Genomic DNA, 20080 nt, shown 5'->3' on the forward strand with positions numbered 1-20080 from the left:
TTCACCGTACTTTCACCCCCCCCCCCCCCCGAGGTTTGGATCCCCCTCCCCCCTCCCTTAGAACCCTCATCCCATCCCCCTGAGGCCCAAAACACAGGCGGCTCCCGCAGAGCATCTGATATCCGCCAGTACATGAGATGCCCGACTGTACTGCCTGACAGCCCCAGGTGCTGCAGTAAATGGGACTGTGTGCTTGCCCATGGTTGAACAGGCTACAGGAGAAAATAAAGGAGTTTATTGCAAGTGTTTGGCTGTAAAGTTGCTTCCAATGTTCTGGAAGTGGTCCAGGGCAGGCCACAAGCAGAGAGACCTGTCCACATTATGCTGTACAAAGTGACCCAATTTTGATTTCTGCTTTAAATCACAATTTTATATGAATTATTAACATCTACAGAAAATAAACTTTTCATAAAAGTTTGAAAAAAACTAATAATTATCAGAAGGCAAATGTTTACGTTTTCAAGTAATGGTGTTTGCAAAGCTTGCCTAACACCTACAAAAAAAATTAATTTCTAGCTTGGATTCATGCTATCGCCATGTTCCTCTCTGACGTTTCTGGTGCTGCGATGTTTCAAAAAACATGAAGTCCTAAAAACAAAATACATTAAAAAATTACACAATTAAGAATCATGTACAGCTGGGCTAACTATGTACAAACTCATCTACTAAATGTAGAAAAATTAACATTGCTTTTGCCAGTGAACTTATTAACCTATTCATAATAGTAAATACTAAATAAAATTGTAGCTAATCATAAAGCAGAACTCCAAAGCTACAGAAAAATGAAAATTAACGAATAAGTTGCCACTTAACAGAAGAAAAACGTAAGTTGATTTCAAGTGAGATCTGCAAATCACTTCGTATTCTTAGATCTGTGAATCAAAAAGATTGTTAGAAACAAAGGAGAACTATGATACAGGAATGATGATGAGTTGTGCATGCTGAGTGTATGCTAAGGGATACATTTTAAAAAACAGCACGCTCGTACTTTTGTTCGCGCACCAGGCACAAACAAAAGTACACTGGGTTTTATAAGATACGCGCGTAGCTGCGCTTATCTTATAAAATCCGGGATCGGCGTGCGCAAGGGGGTGCACATTTGTGCACCTTGTGTGCGCCGAGCCCTGCACGCGCTGCCCGTTCCCTCCACCCCCCGCACCTTCCCCTCCCTTCCCCTTCCTAACCCACCCCCCCGGCCCTATCTAAACCCCCCCTTACCGTTATTGTAAATGTTACGCCTGCCTCTGGCGGGCGTAACTCGCGCGCGCCAGCAGGCTGCTGGCATGCCATCTCCCGATCCGGGGGCTGTTCCGGAGGCCTCGGCCGTGCCCCCGGAATGCACCCCAGAACGCCCCGAATATCATGCTGCCCACCCGACACGTCCCCAACACGCCCCCCCTAGCGAAGCCCCGGGACTTACGCGCGTCCCGGGGCTTGTGCGCGCCGCCGAGCCTATGCAAAATAGGCTCGGAGCGCGCAGGGGCGTTTTAAAAGGGTTACGCGCGTACCTTATGCGCGTAACCCTTTTAAAATCTACCCCTAAATGTTCTTGCAGATAAGACCCTTTTTGTCTATCTCATTAGTAGAAAAGTCATGTTCAGGTATGGAATAGTAAAAGGGATCCAATGACAGTAATGTTGTACAGTCACAGATGAACTGTGTTCATCCAATAAAAAAGTTATCACCTTTAACTTGCTTATTAATCCTCATTTATAGGAATCACATTAAGATTAGATAGTGAGTTCAAAAATTTAAATGTCCCCAAATCCAGGAGATATTTTATGCTGACTGTAACAATGAGGGATTCTTTGTTGGGCGAATCTGATGCTCTGACCTGGACTTTTGCTTCTTGGCAGTGCTTTTGCAGTAACTCTTTCTAGTGCAGTGGGACAAAGAAGACCCAATAGTGACACCTGATTGCTGGTGAAAGGGAGGCATTAGAAGTAGCTCTAAAGGCAGCAATATCCTGCTGTCCGCCACAACAGCTCTCTGAAGCATTCAAGCCACTTTTAAGAAGTGAAAATACTACATTCAGAATAGTTGCCTAAACGCAGTCGGGCGGATTTTAAAAGCCCTGCTCGCGTAAATCCGCACGGATTTACGCGAGCAGGGCCCTCGCGCGCTGGCGCGCCTATTTTGCATAGGCCGCCGGTGCGTGCAGAGCCCCGGGATGCGCGTAAGTCCCGGGGTTTTTTGAAGGGGGCGTGTCGGGGGCGTGTCGGGCAGCGGGCCCGAATGACGTGGCGTTTCGGGGGCAGGACGCAGCGTTTCGGGGACGGGACTGGGGGCATGGCATCGGCCCGGGGGCATGGTCGAGGCCTCCGGACCAGCCCCCGGGTCGGATGACGGCACGCAAGCAGTCCGCTGGCGCGCGTAGATTTATGTCTGCTTCTAGCAGGCGTAAATCTAGGGACAAAGGTAAGGGGGGGTTTAGATAGGGCTGGGGGGAGTGGGTTAGGTAGGGGAAGGGAGGGGAAGGTGAGGGGAAGGCGAAAGAAAGTTCCCTCCGAGGCCGCTCCGTTTCGGAGCGGCCTCGGAGGGAACGGAGGCAGGCTGCGCAGCTTGGCGCACGCAGGCTGCCCAAAATCGGCAGCCTTGCGCGCGCCGATCCAGGATTTTATAAGATACGCGCGGCTATGCGCGTATCTTATAAAATCCAGCGTACTTTTGTTTGCGCCTGCTGCGCGAACAAAAGTACACGATCGAGCTTTTTTAAAAAATCTACCCCTATGGGTAGATTTTTAAAAAATATGCGCGCGTCCATGTGTGCGCGTTACCCGGTTAGATTTAAGCCCAATATTCATTCACTCAGTTTTAAATACCTAAACTTAACTTTCACAATGAAGGTACTATCTATAGGTAGTTTTTAGCATGTATAGATAGGATAGATAGGATAGGATATGTAAGGATTTTTTGATATATGCTTATTAAAATTTTAGTTGGAATTAAATGCCTATTTTCTGAGGTGTATATTAAACTTAACTTACCCCAGGATCAACCCATGAGCTTCCCACTTTTTAACTGGCTAAATTTTTGTCACTTATGCACTTAGCCAGTTGATGGTTATGGGACTGGAAGTGTCATTTTTTTTTTTTATATTTATATTTTATTCATTTTCAAACAAATATAACAAGAAAAAACTTGTAAGGAAATACAGAAATAATATACTAGATCAACAGAAATTTTTCATACAACTTAGTGTACTTGCACAATACACATAGATGCATTTATACCAGGAAATTACAATTATTGTTTCATTGGAAAAAGTGTGGGGGGGGGGGGGGGGGAAGAGGGGAAAAGGAAGAAAATAAAGGAGTACATAGGAAAAACATATTATTTTACTGCTGATGAGGCCTCATAATACTTCATATCCCCTAAATTAGGCTATGTCCCACCCTCCAGAAACTGCCTCAGCTGTTCGGGGATAAAAAATATATACGTATTCCCTGCATACTTTATGATACATTTACATGGTAATCTCAATAAGAAGCTTGCCCCTTTGGCCAAAACCTCAGGGCGCATCATAATAAACAATTTCCTCCTCTGTTGGGTAGCCCTAGACAGATCCGGATAGATCCTTACTGTGGCTCCCATAAAGGGAGTACTACTATTTTGAAATTATGCTTTCATTAACCTTGATCTATCTGGTTCCGTAAAGAATGAAACAAAGAGAACTGCTCTTTCTGCTACTTCCAAAGTTGAATTCTCTAGATATTGGGTTAGATTATCTAAATCCACCCTGTTCCCCTCATTTGGTAATTGAGAAACTTCTCTTCTTACAGGTAAAAATAATACTTTCTTGATAGCTGGCTGAGATTCAACAGGTATCTTTAGTATCTCCCCCAAATATCTTTTGAAAGTCAGTATAGGGAGTTCTCCCAAAACTTTAGGAAAATTTACCACTCTTATATTCATTCTTCTTAAATGATTTTCGATTGATTCAATCCTCCTCTGGGCAATTATACGATCTTTCATAAGAGCAGTATTTGAATCTTGAAGTTGTTTCATTTTTATTGATATATCTTGAATAGCCACAGATTGTTCCTGGGTATCTTGCTTCTGTTCTTTCTCCACTTTCTCCATTCTTTTGTCCATAATCCCCATCTGCTGAGACTGCTCCCTTAGGGTCTGGGCATTAGCCATCATTAGATCCCAAAGGGACTCTAATGTAATGTCCGTTGGTTTCTTAAACTCCCAGGGTAAAAGAGTAACAGTTCCTACCTCCTCCCGTCGTGGCTTTACGCCCGATGTTCCTGGCACTTCGACATCTGTTCCGGGATTCCCCTTCTCCAGAGTCTCTTGCCTATATTCCGGGTTAGGCAGGTCAGGCACTCTCGTCCCTGCTCCCTCAGTGCTTGTGGTTCCTCCACACTGAAGCGTCTCGACCAAACTCGGATCGGTAAGCACAGTCCCTCCAACCACGGGGAGTGGAGAGCTGCACAACGGCACACGTGGGTCTGGGGGGCTCAGGGTGATTTCGCCTAGCGAGATTCCCGCTCCTCTCGAGACCTCTGCAGCGGCGACTGAAGCCCCAAACTGAGCGCCATGAACAGCGAAGTCAGTGATGACCCTCTGCCCTACCGGGCTAGGTAAGTCCGGAGGAAAGACTCTTACTTTGCCCTTCCTTTTATGAGGCATGATGTAGCTTCAAAAAGAAGAAATTTTTCGCAAGGTAAAAAAGGGTAGAGCAGTCAACTCAGCGTCGTTCAGCAGCAGCGGCCATCTTGGCTCCTCCCCCCCGGAGGTGTCATTTTTAACTGTCAAGTTTTAACTGACTAGCTCCCCAAGTTAGCCAGTTAAATTATTTGAGAATTACTTTTACCAATTTTAAAGAATGCTTACTCTCATACTATAAAATAATAGTCATATAGTTGCTGAAAAACCAGAAAAAGTATATTTACAACATAATAACATAGTAATGATGGCAGAAAAGGACCAAACGATCCAACCAGTCTGCCTAGCAAATTTCTAGTAGTATCTGTCATACCGTGCAGGTTACCTCCACGCTTCTCTTAAGGGTATTAACTGCTGCTCCGTGCAGTTATCCTCAAGCCTTATGGTAAGTGTAGTAATATTTACAATCAAAATCAAGCAACTGTCAAACCCATAAAAAAACTACTGCTAGCAACATTTTTACTGGGTGAGGAAGCCTTCTTGAAAATTCAGACAATACTGCTTGTCGTGTTTTGCTTTTGGACTTGGGCATAGAAGCAGTCCTGTGCTTTTTCGCTTATGTCTGTGTATCAGTACCCCAGACTCTAAAAGTCTGGGCCTTTGTTGGTTGTTGTCTGAATCCAGTTTTCCTTCTCCCCCCTGCTGACGAGGCACAGAGGGATGTTGCACTTGTATCAAAAGCATCAAGGCTTATTGGTTAAATCCCCATGCCTACTGTTTAGGGAAGTAACTGCCACAGCACCCTTTTTCTTCATTTATATCCTCTAGTCCAGGGGTGGGCACTTCCGGTCCTCGAGGGCCACAAACCACTCTGGTTTTCAGGATATCCCTAATGAATATGCATGAGAGAGATGTGCATGCACTCTGCCTCAGGTGTATACAAATCTATGTCATGCATATTCATTAGGATATCCTAAAACCTCGAGAGGTTTGTGGCCCTCGAGGACTGGAATTGCCCACCCCTGCTTTAGTCTGTAGGGATCCACAGTGTTTATCCTATGCCTCTTTGAATTATTTGATAGTTTTCATCTTCACCACCTCCTCTGGAAGGGCATTCCAGGCATCCTCCACCTTCTCCATGAAGAAATATTTTCTGATGTTGGTTCTGAGTCATCCTCTCTGAAGTTTCATTTCATGTCTCCTAGATCTACTGCTTCCTTTCCAATGGAAAAGGTTCAAAATTCACACATCAATAAAACTCCTCTCTTCCAGGGTACACATACGTAGATCCTTCAGCCTCGCCTCATAAGTCTTCCGATGGAGATGCCACACCATTTTGGTCACCCTTCTCTGGACTGCCTCCATCCTATCTCTATCCTTTTTGAGATATGGGCTCCAGAACTGAACATAGTACTCCAGGTGAGGCCTCACCAAGGACCTGTCCAAGGGCATCATCACCTCCTTTTTCTTACTGGTTATTCCTCTCTCTATGCAGCTCAGCATTCTTCTGGCTTTAGCTATCGCCTTGCCACATTGCTTCACCATCTTCAGATCACCAAGGTCCTTCTCTTGGTCTGTGCACAGCAGTCTTCACCCCCCATTACATACTGCTCTTTTATATTACTTCATCCCAGATGCATGATTCTGCACTTCATGGCATTGAATCTCAGCAGCCAAATCTTAAGCACTCTTTAAGCTTTCTTAAATCACTTTTCATTCTCTCTACTCCTTCAGACATGTCCACTCTGTTGCAGACCTTAGTATCATCTGCAAATACATAAACTTTACCTTCTATCCCTTCCACACTGTTGCTCACAAAGATATTGAACAGAATTGGTCCCAAAACTAATCCCTGTGGCACTCAACAGGGTTCTGTCTTTAGAGTAGATTCCTTTTACCATTACACACTGGGGTACATTTTAAAAAACAGCGCGTGCATACTTTTGTTCGCGCAACTGGCATGAACAAAAGTACGCCGGATTTTAAAAGATACGTGCGTAGCTGCGCGTATCTTTTAAAACCCGGGGTTGGCACGCGTAAGGCTGCGCAAATCGGCAGCCTGCGTGCGCCGAGCTGCGCAGCCTGCCTCCGTTCCCTCCGAGGCCGCTCCGATTTCGGAGCAGCCTTGAAGGGAACTTTTTTTTTTGTCCCACCTCACCTTTCCCTCCCTTCCCCTATCTAACCCACCCCCCCGGCCCTACCTAAATCCCCCCCCCCCCCACCTTGTTCGATGGAGTTACGCCTGCCGCTGGCAGGTGTAACTTGCACATGCCGGCTGGCCAGGCCCTGACACAGGCCGCTGTGTCGGGGTACTCGGCCATGCCCCAGGACCACCCCGGACTGCAGACACACCCCTGGACACGCCCACGGACCGCAAGCATGCCCCCGGACCACCCATTTTAGCAAGCCCCGGGACTTTCGCGCGTCCCGGGGCTTTGCGTGTGCCGGCGGCCTATGCAAAATAGGTGCACCGGCAAGCGAGTGCCCTGTGCGTGTAAATCCTGCAGGAATTACACGCGCAGGGCTTTTAAAATCTACCCCACTGTCTCCTATCAGTCAATCAGTTTGTAATCCATGCCATATCTTGGCGCTCACTCCCAAGCTTCACATTTTATTCATAAGCCTCTTATACGGGACCATATCATAAGCTTTGCTGAAATCCAAGTAGATCACATCAAGTGCTCTTCCTTACTCCAATTCTCTAGTCACTCAATCAAAAAAATCAATCAGATTTGTCTGACAATACCTTCCCTTGGTGATTCCATGCTGCCTCAGGTCCAGCAACCCACCAGATTGTAGATAGTTCACTATCCTTTCCTTCAGCAGAGTCTCAATTAATTGTCCCACTACTGTGGTGAAGTTAACCTGCCTGTAGTTTCCAGCCTCCTCTCTGTTACCACTCTTGTGAAGTGGGACCACAACTGCTCTTCTCCAATCCTGCAGCACCACTCCCATTTCCAGGGATCTATTGAGGAGGTCTTTCAGGAGACCCACCAGCACATCTCTGAGCTCCCTCAGTATCCTGGGATGTACTTCATCTGGCCCCATAGTCTTGTTCACTTTCAGTTTACCTAGCTCTTCCCATTCATGTTCTTCTATAAACAGAGTTTTGTCTATCCCATCCCCATCTATGATCTTGTCAACCAGCAACGGTCCTGTTCCAGGGTCTTCATTAGTGAACACTAGGGATGTGAATTGGGCTTCTGACGATTGAAAATATCGTACGATATTTTCAAAATTGTCAGAAATCGGGGGCTCCCCGAAACCGATAGGAAAACCCCACAAAATTGTTTGTGGGGGTTCTCTTATCGTTTTGGGGGAGGGCGGGAAAAACGGCACACAAAAATAACCCCTAAACCCACCCCAACCCTTTAAAACTAATCCCTTAGCTTCCCCCACCCTCCCGACCCCCCCAAAAAACTTTTTACAGGTACCTGGTGGTCCAGTGGGGGTCCTGGGAGCGATCTTCCGCTCCCGGGCCGTCGGCTGCCACTAATCAAAATGGCGCCGATGGCCCTTTGCCCTTACCATGTGACAGGGTATCCATGCCATTGGCCGGCCCCTGTCACTTGGAGGTAGCACTGGATCGCCGGTGCCATCTTTAAAAATGGCGATTCCGGTTCTGATTCACATCTCTAGTGAACACATCTCTACTGAACACCTAACAAGTATTTGTTTAATATTTCTACCATTTCTTCATCTCTCTCTATACATTGCTCCTTATCACTTTTCAATTCACTATACCACTTCAGGTCTCCCTTCTTTCTCTGACGTATCTGAAAAATGTTTTGTCACCTCGCTTTACCTCTTTGGCAATCCTTTCTTTCGTTTGACCTTTTGCTTTTCTGATTTCTCTCTTTTTCTCCCTCAGTTTTAACAGATATTCTTCCCTGTTTTCCTTTTTTTGAGATCCTTTGTAATTCTTGAATGCTGGGTTTTTTTGCCTTTATTTTTTCAGCCACTTTCTTAGAAAGCCTGATCAGTTTCTTTTTCCTCTTACATAGAGATTTGTTGCCTTTGTAATAGCTCCTTTTAATCTGGCCCGCTGTTGTTCCACCTCACTCATTTTCTCCCAGACTTCCACTTCTTCCTCCAGGTATGTCCCCATTTTGACAAAGTCCTTATGTGTGAAATTGAAAACTTGGGACTTCGTGTGATTTCTTTGTGTCCTATTCACGATATTGAACTATACCATCTGATAATCACTGGTGCTCAGGTGAACCACTACCATACATTAGAGCACTAGATTGAGTATCACACCCTCATGGGTTGCATTACCATTTGTTAAGCAGAATCCCTTGAAGGGCATCCTCACTCTCTCTATTTCTTGTAGATTCTGCAGAAGGGATATTCGAATCCACATCCAGCAGATTCAGATCTCCAATGGGTAACACTTCTCACTTCTTTCCCACCTTTTGGATATCTTCGATCATATTTCTGTCCAGTTCTTATGTTTGCGTTGAAGGTCTGTAGATCACACCAGTAAAAATGGAAGCACTATCTTCTTTATTTAGGATGGTTCATAATGCTTCCTTGCAATTCAGTTGCTAGGATATTGTTTTTGACAAAGAGCTATTATTCCCCCTTTTCTGTCCTCTCTGTCCTTCCTTAACAAGTTATAGCCTGGAATGGCCATATTCCAAGCATAAGAATCAGTGATCCATGTCTCTGTAACATCAACAATGTCCAAGTCTGCCTCCTCTATTAGGGTCTGCAGGTCTGGGATTTTATAGCTCAGATCACAAGCATTTTATAGTCATAGCTTACCAGTTGCTTTTGCTAGTCACTTTTTCTGATTTTCTTAACTGCTTTTACTTTCACTTATTTATTTATTTTATTTAATAATTTTTATATACCGATTTTTCATGTGAGCATATCAAATCAGTTTACAGTAGCTAATAAATATTCATTTAAAATTTTTGCATTTCCAAAAGAAAAAAGGGAAGTAAATATATAGTTTCAATATATAAATAAAATAAAATAGTAAACTAAATAAAATAGTAAACTAAATAATCATTAAATTTAAACAGTTAGAGAGCCAGTATAGTAAGAGCAGAGATAAAATCAAAATCAAATCAAAATATACATTATCTTAGTATAAAATCAGTAGTCTGAAATAATTTAAGTTAACAGCTCTTCCCACTTCCTATATTGCTTGGGGGTGACATGCCAATTTCACTGGCCACCTCCTGCCACCCCTGCTCCCTAGTTTAAATACCTTTTAATATATGATCTTAATTTTTCATTCAGCATCTTCTTTCCTTCCACAGACAAATGTAGGCCATCCTTACCCTATAACCTTTTATTGCTCCATACACGGCCTAATCCTCCAATGTATCCAAAACCACTTTTCTTACACCAGATTTTGCCCCAGAAATTGAAATTATCTTTATGGCTTAGCCTTTCCTTTCCTTACTATGAACAAGTAATACTTCTGAAAAGGCAATAATCTTTGCCATGTGGCTAATCTTCTTTCCTATATTTTAGAAATCTTTCTGTATTTTATGGCCAAATTTCTAGCAAAGTCATTGGTTCCCAGATATATGATAACATTACTATTAGACTCCTTACTCTTCTATAATTGCTTTGACCACCTGATTAGCAAATGTATTAGCTGATGATCTTGAAAGGCATTTAACGGTTGTGTCCCCATCAAAATGAGTTCTGAAATTGGCTCCTCTGATGACTGGGTCTTCCAGCAGCAGCAGCAGCTTTCTTTTTATGACATTTGATCATGTTGGAAGGTTTCTGGGTGTGTTGGGTGACTACTTCCCTTTCAGACATCACTTCATGTTCTATTGCTGGGGCGTCTTCATTTTCCAATGTAGAAAATGCATTATGTAAGGGTAACAGTGGGGAGAGTGGGCGTGGGTGTCTCTTTATCCAGGCCTTATTCTACCAGAGCCCACTGTTATCCAATTATTCCAGGGTTTCTGAACCCTAGATGTATGACTTCTCTGTGGGAGTGGGGGCAGATACACAGGATGCTTCAAAGTTGGGGAAATTGGGTATCTCAGAGTCATAGGACTTGTTCTGCCAGAGCCTACTGTTAACCATTTTTGCCTGAGTTTCTGAATACTCTGTTCGATTTAGAAGAGATATTCTGGATGCTGCAAGGAAGAGGAGGTTATCTTAACCTTGGATAATTTCTCTTTCAGATGGATTATCTCCTTATTCATGGCAGATAGCTGAAGGCAAATTGGATAATCCTTAATTCTCTAAATGATAGACCTTGGGACATAAGCACCACAATTGTCTGAATAAAGGACATTTTGCTAATAGTGATTAATAAACAAATTGTGAGATTGATATTTTGGTCCTATATTATTCACTTAACCTAATACCTTGGAAGAACTATTTATGAAGGAAAAACTCTAGGGGTGGGAGGGAATAAAGAACCTGATTTCTATCTCTAACTAGATTTTAGTAGTGCCTTGCTTGGATACCCCTTGCTGTGCAACTTTTACGCACCACACCCACAAAGTCTGGAAGGTAGATTCCTGTATTTCTCTCTTAAAAACACAAAGATAATTTAAATTAATACATTGCAAATATAAAATACCACCTAAAAAACAAGTGTAAGATTCCAGCAACACACAAGAGATAGAAAGCACTAGGGATGTGAATCGTTTTCCATATCGTCTTAACGATAGAAATCGTGTGGCAGGGCAAGAAAATCGTCTTAGGCACGATTTTTTAGTTAAAAAATCGTTAAAAATCGTTTTTTCCGATTAGTGCGCACTAACTCGAGTTAGTGCACACTAACGGGAGTTAGTGCGCACTAACTGGGAGTTAGTGCGCACTAACTGAAAATGATACAATTTGACACTTTTCAGGTCAGTTAAGGTCAGTTTAGGAATGAATATGTATTCCTATTGGCTGCCCTCTTATTTATTCATGTTACCAAGTTTCCTACTGACAGTATATGGGGGATGGGAAATGGAAACAGTTGGTAGCTTGACAAAACAAGTAATGTGATCAGTCAATGTGACTAGAACTTGTGCCCTAACCCTGATACCAGGGGTATTGTGATCTTCCTGCACACAGTGCCCTATCCCTATTAATACCAGGAGTGTTGTGATCTTCCTGCACACAGTGCCCTATCCCTAATACCAGGGGTGTTGTGATCTTCCTGCACACAGTGCCCTATTCCTGATACTGGGGGTGTTGTGATCTTCCTGCACACAGTGCCCTATTCCTGATACCGGGGGTGTTGTGATCTTCTTGCACACATCCCGATATCAGGGATAGGGCACTGCATGCAGGAAGATCACAACACTCCTGGTATTAATAGGGATAGGGCACTGCATGCAGGAAGATCACAACACTCCTGGTATTAATAGGGATAGGGCACTGCATGCAGGAAGATCACAACACCCCTGGTATCAGGGATAGGGCACTGTGTGCAGGAAGATCACAATACCCCGGAGGAGTGAGGGTCAGGCAGCTCCCCCCTGTCTGTGAAGCCAGCCTCTCACTAGTAATGCAGGGAGGGAGCTGTCTCAGACTTCACCATCCTCCCCCCCCCCCTTACCCACACACCATTCACTAGCTGGGACATGGGGGAAGTCAGGAGTGAGGGTCAGGCAGCTCCCCCCTGTCTGTGAAGCCAGCCTCTCACTAGTAATGCAGGGAGGGAGCTGTCTCAGACTTCACCATCCACCCCCCCCCCCCCTCACCCACACACCATTCACTAGCTGGGACATGGGGGAAGTCAGGAGTGAGGGTCAGGCAGCTCCCCCCTGTCTGTGAAGCCAGCCTCTCACTAGTAATGCAGGGAGGGAGCTGTCTCAGACTTCACCATCCTCCCCCCCCCCCCCTCACCCACACACCATTCACTAGCTGGGACATGGGGGAAGTCAGGAGTGAGGGTCAGGCAGCTCCCCCCTGTCTGTGAAGCCAGCCTCTCACTAGTAATGCAGGGAGGGAGCTGTCTCAGACTTCACCATCCTCCCCCCCCCCTCACTCACACACCATTCACTAGCTGGGACATGGGGGAAGTCAGGAGTGAGGGTCAGGCAGCTCCCCCCTGTCTGTGAAGCCAGCCTCTCACTAGTAATGCAGGGAGGGAGCTGTCTCAGACTTCACCATCCACCCCCCCCCTCACCCACACACCATTCACTAGCTGGGACATGGGGGAAGTCAGGAGTGAGGGTCAGGCAGCTCCCCCCTGTCTGTGAAGCCAGCCTCTCCCTAGTAATGCAGGGAGGGAGCTGTCTCAGACTTCACCATCCTCCCCCCCCCCCCCTCACCCACACACCATTCACTAGCTGGGACATGGGGGAAGTCAGGAGTGAGGGTCAGGCAGCTCCCCCCTGTCTGTGAAGCCAGCCTCTCACTAGTAATGCAGGGAGGGAGCTGTCTCAGACTTCACCATCCTCCCCCCCCCCTCACCCACACACCATTCACTAGCTGGGACATGGGGGAAGTCAGGAGTGAGGGTCAGGCAGCTCCCCCCTGTCTGTGAAGCCAGCCTCTCACTAGTAATGCAGGGAGGGAGCTGTCTCAGACTTCACCATCCTCCCCCCCCCTCACCCACACACCATTCACTAGCTGGGACATGGGGGAAGTCAGGAGTGAGGGTCAGGCAGCTCCCCCCTGTCTGTGAAGCCAGCCTCTCACTAGTAATGCAGGGAGGGAGCTGTCTCAGACTGGTATCAGGGTTAGGGCACTGTGTGCAGGAAGATCACAACACTCCTGGTATTAATAGGGATAGGGCACTGTAAGAGATGACTGTAGTAGATTGAATAAAAATCTGATGTTTCTGCTCTCCTCACGCCAAACAAAAACAACACACAACACACAAGCAGAGAAGCCCTTCTTACAAAGCTGAGCTAGTGAGTTAAGTAGGAGGAAAAGTAAACATACTGGTGCCAGTGTGGCTACTTAAAAAATACACTTACCAACAATCAATTACATATATTTGAACTGTGTACAGTTCCAGCCAGGACCACCTTTCTAAAATGCACAGTGATTGGCAAATTCAACATGCACTAGCATTTCAGGTGCCTGCTAACAAAAATAATAAACAAACAAGTTCTAGTCACGTGAGTGCTGATCATTACATTACTTTTTTTGTCAAGCTTCCAACTGTTTCCATTTCACATCCCCCCAACCATTACCTCAGTATTAGCCTTGGTAACATCAATAGATAAGAGCACAGCCAGCCAATAGGAATACATACATACATATTCATTCCTAAGTGACCTTTACTGACCTGGGAAGTGTGAACACTTTGTTTCATTTTCTGTTGGTGTTCGTTAGTTTCCAGTTCCATTTCCCATCCCCCCAACCATCACCTCAGTGGTAACCTTGGTAACATCAATAGATAAGAGGGCAGCCAGCCAATAGGAACACATATTCATTCCTAACTGACCTTCAGTGACCTGGAAAGTGTTTATTTGTATCATTTTCAGTTAGTGCGCACTAAATCGAGTTAGTGCGCACTAACGGGGAGTTAGTGCGCACTAACTCGAGTTAGTGCGCACTAACATGATTTAACGATTTTTAACGATAAATCGTTAGAATTTCTATTGTATCGCGTTCTATAATGATTTAAGACGATATAAACATTATCGGACGATAATTTTAATCGTTGAAAAACGATTCACATCCCTAGAAAGCACTATTGGAGAAATATTGGGGTTTTTTTTTGGAAAAATGTATCAGCCACACACAAAATAGCAAGAATAAGCATTATCTGTTGGGAGAAAAATAATCCTGCCACACACAAGAACAGAATCAAAACAGCAGAGATAAAAGCAATATATATTTGGAAAAATGAGTAAAGTTATATTTAATTAGACTTTTTAAATTTAGCCAAGCAGGAGTCTGGTAAGCTGTTCAGCCCCCAGCCAGGTCACATGTCCTTTGAATTCTATCGCTAATTTCCTTGGATTCCCCTTACAGTGCAACAGTAATCCACCACACCCAGGGGGGTTTGATTGTTATCATACATAGCCCTGATATGGATGCATAAGGTCAAGATAAATATTGTGGCCTTCCCAGGCACATGAAATTCCATTTGAGTTCTAGAACAAACCATATTTTACTCATCTTCATACACTTTGGTGATAACAATTGAATAAATTAAGGAAAACTTACTATAAGGAAGCAGGCACCAAGCATTACTGCCTTTATTTTAACGTCCAGATCTAAAGGAAACTGGATCCCAAAGTTGTCCGCATCTGTGAACACCTCCTTGATAATTCCAGACCATTGCTTGGAAATTCTTCCAACTACCAAAGATTCATCTAGTGTCTTCACCTAGATTAATGTGAAATATGACTAACTGAATTCAAGGTATGATAAAATGAATTGATACTTTCTGGTCATCTTAGCCCTGGCAGTTTTGAAACACTGCTCCTTGTAGCTATATAAAGATGCTTTATAAATGAAGTTCGTCTCAGGAACGGTAGTTCTCATGGACTAAGAAGGCTTAAAAAAAAAACCACACACACACACCACACACACACACACAGGTCTTTATGTAAATGGAGCTCTGTACTTTCTGTGTATCTAAATGGACAAGTATTTAACTACACTCTAGTGATAGAAGCCATGTTTGTATGTAACTCATCTTAACTACCAGAAGCAAATAGTCCTACCTGCATCCCCTCCCCAGACCCACATCTCTGCTCTCCTTTAGAAGACCCTTGATTCACCAAAGTGGCCCCCTTCTTAATGTCTGTCTATTCTCAAAATCCCTCTGTAGACTACACTGTAAGCTCCACAGGAACTGTCTATACTGTGTCTGTATAGCACTGCATATACCTTATAGTGCTATATAAATTTAGGATCCCACATCAATATCTGTGAGGTAATATTGTGCTGTGGCTCTTTAAAGCCTCAATTGAACTAAAAGACTGGAAGGGGTGGACAATGACTTTATCCAGCAGTTGGACTAATGCTTGGTTGGGATCCATTTGGCATACTGCAATCTTTATCCAATCCCAGAAGCAGATAAAAAAAAACCCTGCAAGGATTCACATCCAATTAGAAATGTTTGTATCAGAGGAGTGTGAGTAAGAAAGATACAGAGAACTACAGAGGGAGCTGCAGAGAGGATGAAGTTGTGTGCAGCTGCTATTCAAGCAGCTGGGAGTTGGAGAAAGTGCATAGAATTTTGCAACCTAAGGCTTGGAATTATCAAAATGTGGTAAATATCGCATGCGATGGGAAAAGGGGCATATTTTATGATATTAGGGAGTTTATCACAATTTGTGCTAATACCTATGTGAAGAGCTAAGTTACTGCAAATTGTGATAACTTTTTTTGCACTTTGAGATAAGTGCCAGAATGTGGTATTTCCTACATACAACCACTGGCGGGGGGGAGAGAGAGAACCTAGCCATGATACCATCACCCTAGATAAGTATTTATATCTCTATAGGAGGCCCACCTAGTAATTCGAGGTGAGGTTTAGGTATTAGTGTATTTATTTATTTGTATTTATTTAGGTTTTTTTTATATACCAGCATTCATGATATAATAACAACATGCTGGTTTACAGTTGAACAGGGTGCAAAATAAACTTCAAATTGGACTATGGTGCGGAGAAAGCAGTTACAAATAACAAGGAAGATAAAACTGGGAGGGGAGAGAAATAAAAGGACAGGATAACGTCAGCTAAAGATAATTGTACATCATTGAAACTAAAGTGCCTGTGTGATATAGGTTGGTGGAGTTAGAGATTAATTAGGGTCCGGGAATGCTTGCTTAAACAGACAAGTCTTAAGTCTTTTCCTGAAGGTTAGGAGGCAGGGCTCCTGTCTCAGATCAGGGGGGATGGAGTTCCATAAAGGGGGACCGGCTATGGAGAGGGCCCGATCCCTTAAGGTAATATGTCTGGTGGTTTTGGTAGAAGGTACTTGGAGAGATCCTCTGTATGCGTCTCTTGTCGGTCTAGATGAGTTATGTAGTCTAAGTGGGATTAGTAGGTCAATTGGAGCTAGTTGGTGGATGGTTTTGTATATAATGGAAATGGACTTGTAGATGATTCTGAAATGTATAGGCAGCCAGTGGAGGTTTTTTAGGATTGGGGTGATGTGGTCTCTCCTCCTGGAGTTGCTTAATATTCGTGCTGCCGCATTTTGTACCATCTGAAGAGGTTTGGTGTAAGAGGAAGGGAGACCAAGTAAGATTGAATTACAATAATCTAACTTTGAGAAGATGATTGCTTGTAGGATCGTTCTGAAGTCTTGAGTGTGGAAGAGAGGTTTAATCCTTTTCAGCACCTGGAGTTTGTGGAAACAGTCTTTGGTGGTTCTGTTGATGGTGGCTTTCAACTTCATGCGATTGTCAATAATCACTCCTGTCTCTCACTTGTGTGGTTGGTGGACTGGCAGGATGCGTAGAGGTGTTGCAACTGTTTTCAGGGGAGATGAGCAGGAGTTCAGACTTGGAGGAGTTTAATACTAGGTTTAGGCTGGAGAGAAGGTGCTTGATTTCTTGGAAGCAGTTTTCCCAGTGGTCAAGTGTTTTCGAGTAGTTATCTTTAATGGGGATCACGATCTGAATATCATCCGCGTAGAGGAAATGTTTTAGCTTGAGGTTGGTGAGAAGCTGGCATAGTGGTAAAAAGTAGATGTTAAAGAGTGTAGGAGACAAGGAGGAACCCTGTGGGACTCCTACGGGTGAGTCATAGCGTGATGATTCTTTGTTCTGGATCCTAACCTTGTAACCTCTATTGCTGAGGAAAGATTTAAACCATGTAAGAGCGGTGCCTGAAATTCCTATGGAGGCTAACTGGTTTATGAGGATGGAGTGGTTGACCGTGTCAAATGCTGCTGAGAGGTCCAGTAGGATCAGTAAGAAGGACTGACCTTTGTCGAGACCCATGATGAGGAAGTCGGTCAGGGAAATGAGGAGAGATTCTGTGTTTAATGTTTTGCGGAACCCATATTGGGAGGGGAATAGGAAATTGTTATCTTCAATGTAATCCGATATTTGAGTGTTCACTAATTTTTCCATAATCTTGGCTATGAAGGGCAGGTTGGTGATCGGGCGGAAATTATTTGGGTCTTTCGGATCCAGATTTGGTTTCTTTATGTTTGAGGGAGGCTAGTTTGAGGTCATCTGGGTAGGATCCTTGGGATAGAGAGCAGTTTATGATGTCCGCCAGTGAGTTGGAGATGGAGTCAGGAATTGTCAAGAGGTGTTTGGTGGGGATATGATCCGAAGGGTGAGAGGAAGGTTTCGTTCTCCTAAGGGTGATTTGTATTTCAGAGGTAGAAATGGGTTTGAATGCATCAAAACAAATGTTTTTGAAGGGAGGATGATGTCGAGTTGGGAGAGATTGGGTGCTGGAGGGCAGTTGCGTTAGGATGCTGGTGATTTTGTTTCGGAAATGATGGCCTAGTTCTTCAGCTTTAGCTTGTGCTAGGTTACTGGGAATCTCTGGAGGGTTGATTTGTGTGAGATTAGATACATAGGCAAAGAGGGCTTTGGCGTCGAAGACCAGGTCATGGATCTTGGATGCGTAGAAGTCCCTTTTGGATCTCATTGTAGATGCCTTGTATTGATGTAGGGTGAATTTGTAGGAGACCAGTGAGCTGGCGCACGGGGCTTTATGCCATTTGGTCTCTTTCTGTCTTAAGCTTTGTTTTAGTTTCCTAAGTTCATTAGTGAACCAAGGTTGCCTTTTGGAGGGGTTGGAGTGAGATTTCTTTGTTACTAGAGGACATCATTTGTTGGCAATGGATTCTGTGATGCTGTTCCAGGAACGGAGAGCTGTGTTCGGATCAGTAAGGTCTATGAGATGGAGTTGAGATGCCAAATGATTACTAAGGTCTTCAGAGGAACATGATCTTCTGTAAAGGAAGGAGGGTGCGGGTGAAGGCATGTGTGGGGTGGTGGTTTCTTTCAGTGAGAAAGAGGTTGCAATAAGTGTATGATCTGACCAAGGTACCTTCTTACAACTAAGGTGAGAAGCAGGCTTGATGCCGGAGTTGACGAAAATAAGATCTAGCGCGTGACCTGCCCTGTGTGTGGGTTTATTCACTAACTGCCTGAATCCCAAGGCTGAGAGGGCATTGAGTAGGGCTTCACAACTTGGTGAAAGCGTGGGGTTGTCCACGTGTAGGTTAAAATCGCCTAAAATTATTGCTGGAGCGTCCAAATTGAAGAGAGTTGTGGTTATTTCAACAAGAAGGGAGGCGTCTGTTTCCAATAAGCCTGGAGGGGCATAGACAAGAAGGATTTGAAGTTGGGCTGATGTGAAGAAGCCAATTTCAAGTTTAGAATTTGAATTGTAAGGGTGGTGAGAGAATCTGAGGTCTTTTTTAGTTGCTAAAAGAATTCCCCCTCCCTTTTTTTTATTCTGTCGGGGAATGGAGAAGATGTCATAAGTCTGCGTAGGTAATTGATTTAAAATTGCTGTATCTGATGGCTTAAGCCATGTTTCCGTGATTGCGGATATATCCGGCTTAGCGTCGATGAGATAATCGCTGAGGATCAGAGATTTCTTGGTTAGAGATTGCGCGTTGAATAATGTTAATGAGAATAGGATGAGGCCTAGAAGTTGGGTGATCGGTGCGATCAGAATTGGTGTAAGTGATTTTAAATTGCGGTGTTGAGCATGCCTAAATGATTTTTCTTTGGAGGATAGGCAGTGTTGAAGAATTGGGATCGAGCCAACTGGCTGCATTCTGGAATGTTGTGCTGGTGAAAGTACAGGATGAGATAGAGGGTATGGGGTGGGAGCTGGAGGGGAAGGTAGTGGTTTAAAGGCCAGGAGGGAGGAGCTGATGTGAAGGTTAGTTGATGGCAGGGTAGCACTAAGGGATGTCTGAAGGCAGGCGTTGGGGTGAGAGGCTGGTAGGGAAGATTGAGTAGGTCTCAGTTGAATTCTGGATGGCGACTGAACTCCGGAGAGGATAAGAGTAAGAAAAGAAGTGAGGGTAAGAGGTCCACAGTAGGGAGAGGCCCAGCCAGCCCTCGGTGCTGCACGAAGGGGAGCACAAAGGGGACGGACCCTGTAGGGGTAAGGGGCCACTTTGACATTCAATGTGAGAAGTACGAACAGAACAGTGCTCTCTTGTGAACATTTGATGAGCCTCAGAGTGAGGAAACTCACCCAAAGATGAGATTTGTGCAATGTTCTCTCAACCTAGCTTGATGGACTCTCTACCTGGAGTTACTAGTTGGCCTCCCATAGAGATATAAATATCTATCTATGGTTTGGGCTTTATGGCTAGGCGCTCTCAATCTCTCTCTCGCCTGAGGTCCCTGATAGCTAGGTTGACGCTCTGGGAGCATCAAACTATCAAAACCGGCATCTGCGAAAAACATCGCAACAGGTGATACAGCTGTAACGCAAGCTATCGCACGGCTTAACGCTCCTGAAAATGTTGTAGCTAAAATCGGCGTTAAAGCCGTGCGATAGGGCTTCGTAAAACAGTAAAACCAGCCCACTCCCGCCCCTAACTCCTCCTCTTTTTTGGATTTGCATCGCACCATACGATAT

At 44.5% G+C, this 20080-nt stretch overlaps 1 protein-coding gene across 1 annotated transcript in view; it reads right to left on the minus strand.

Moving 5' to 3' along the window:
- Nucleotides 1–462: 462 nt before the first annotated feature.
- The window catches only part of LOC115099079 (phospholipid scramblase 1-like), a 57291-nt gene continuing 37673 nt past the window's right edge, over nt 463–20080 (minus strand). Inside the window, exons 7-8 of the mRNA XM_029616385.1 lie at nt 14719–14880; nt 463–588 (exon numbers count right to left, since the gene is read on the minus strand). Coding sequence (XP_029472245.1) covers nt 529–588; nt 14719–14880 — 222 coding nt within the window. The 3' untranslated portion in view covers nt 463–528. The remainder of the gene's footprint in view (nt 589–14718; nt 14881–20080) is intronic.

The sequence above is a fragment of the Rhinatrema bivittatum genome, chromosome 9 (genome assembly GCF_901001135.1).
Source record: "Rhinatrema bivittatum chromosome 9, aRhiBiv1.1, whole genome shotgun sequence".
NCBI classification, from domain to species: Eukaryota; Metazoa; Chordata; class Amphibia; order Gymnophiona; family Rhinatrematidae; genus Rhinatrema; species Rhinatrema bivittatum.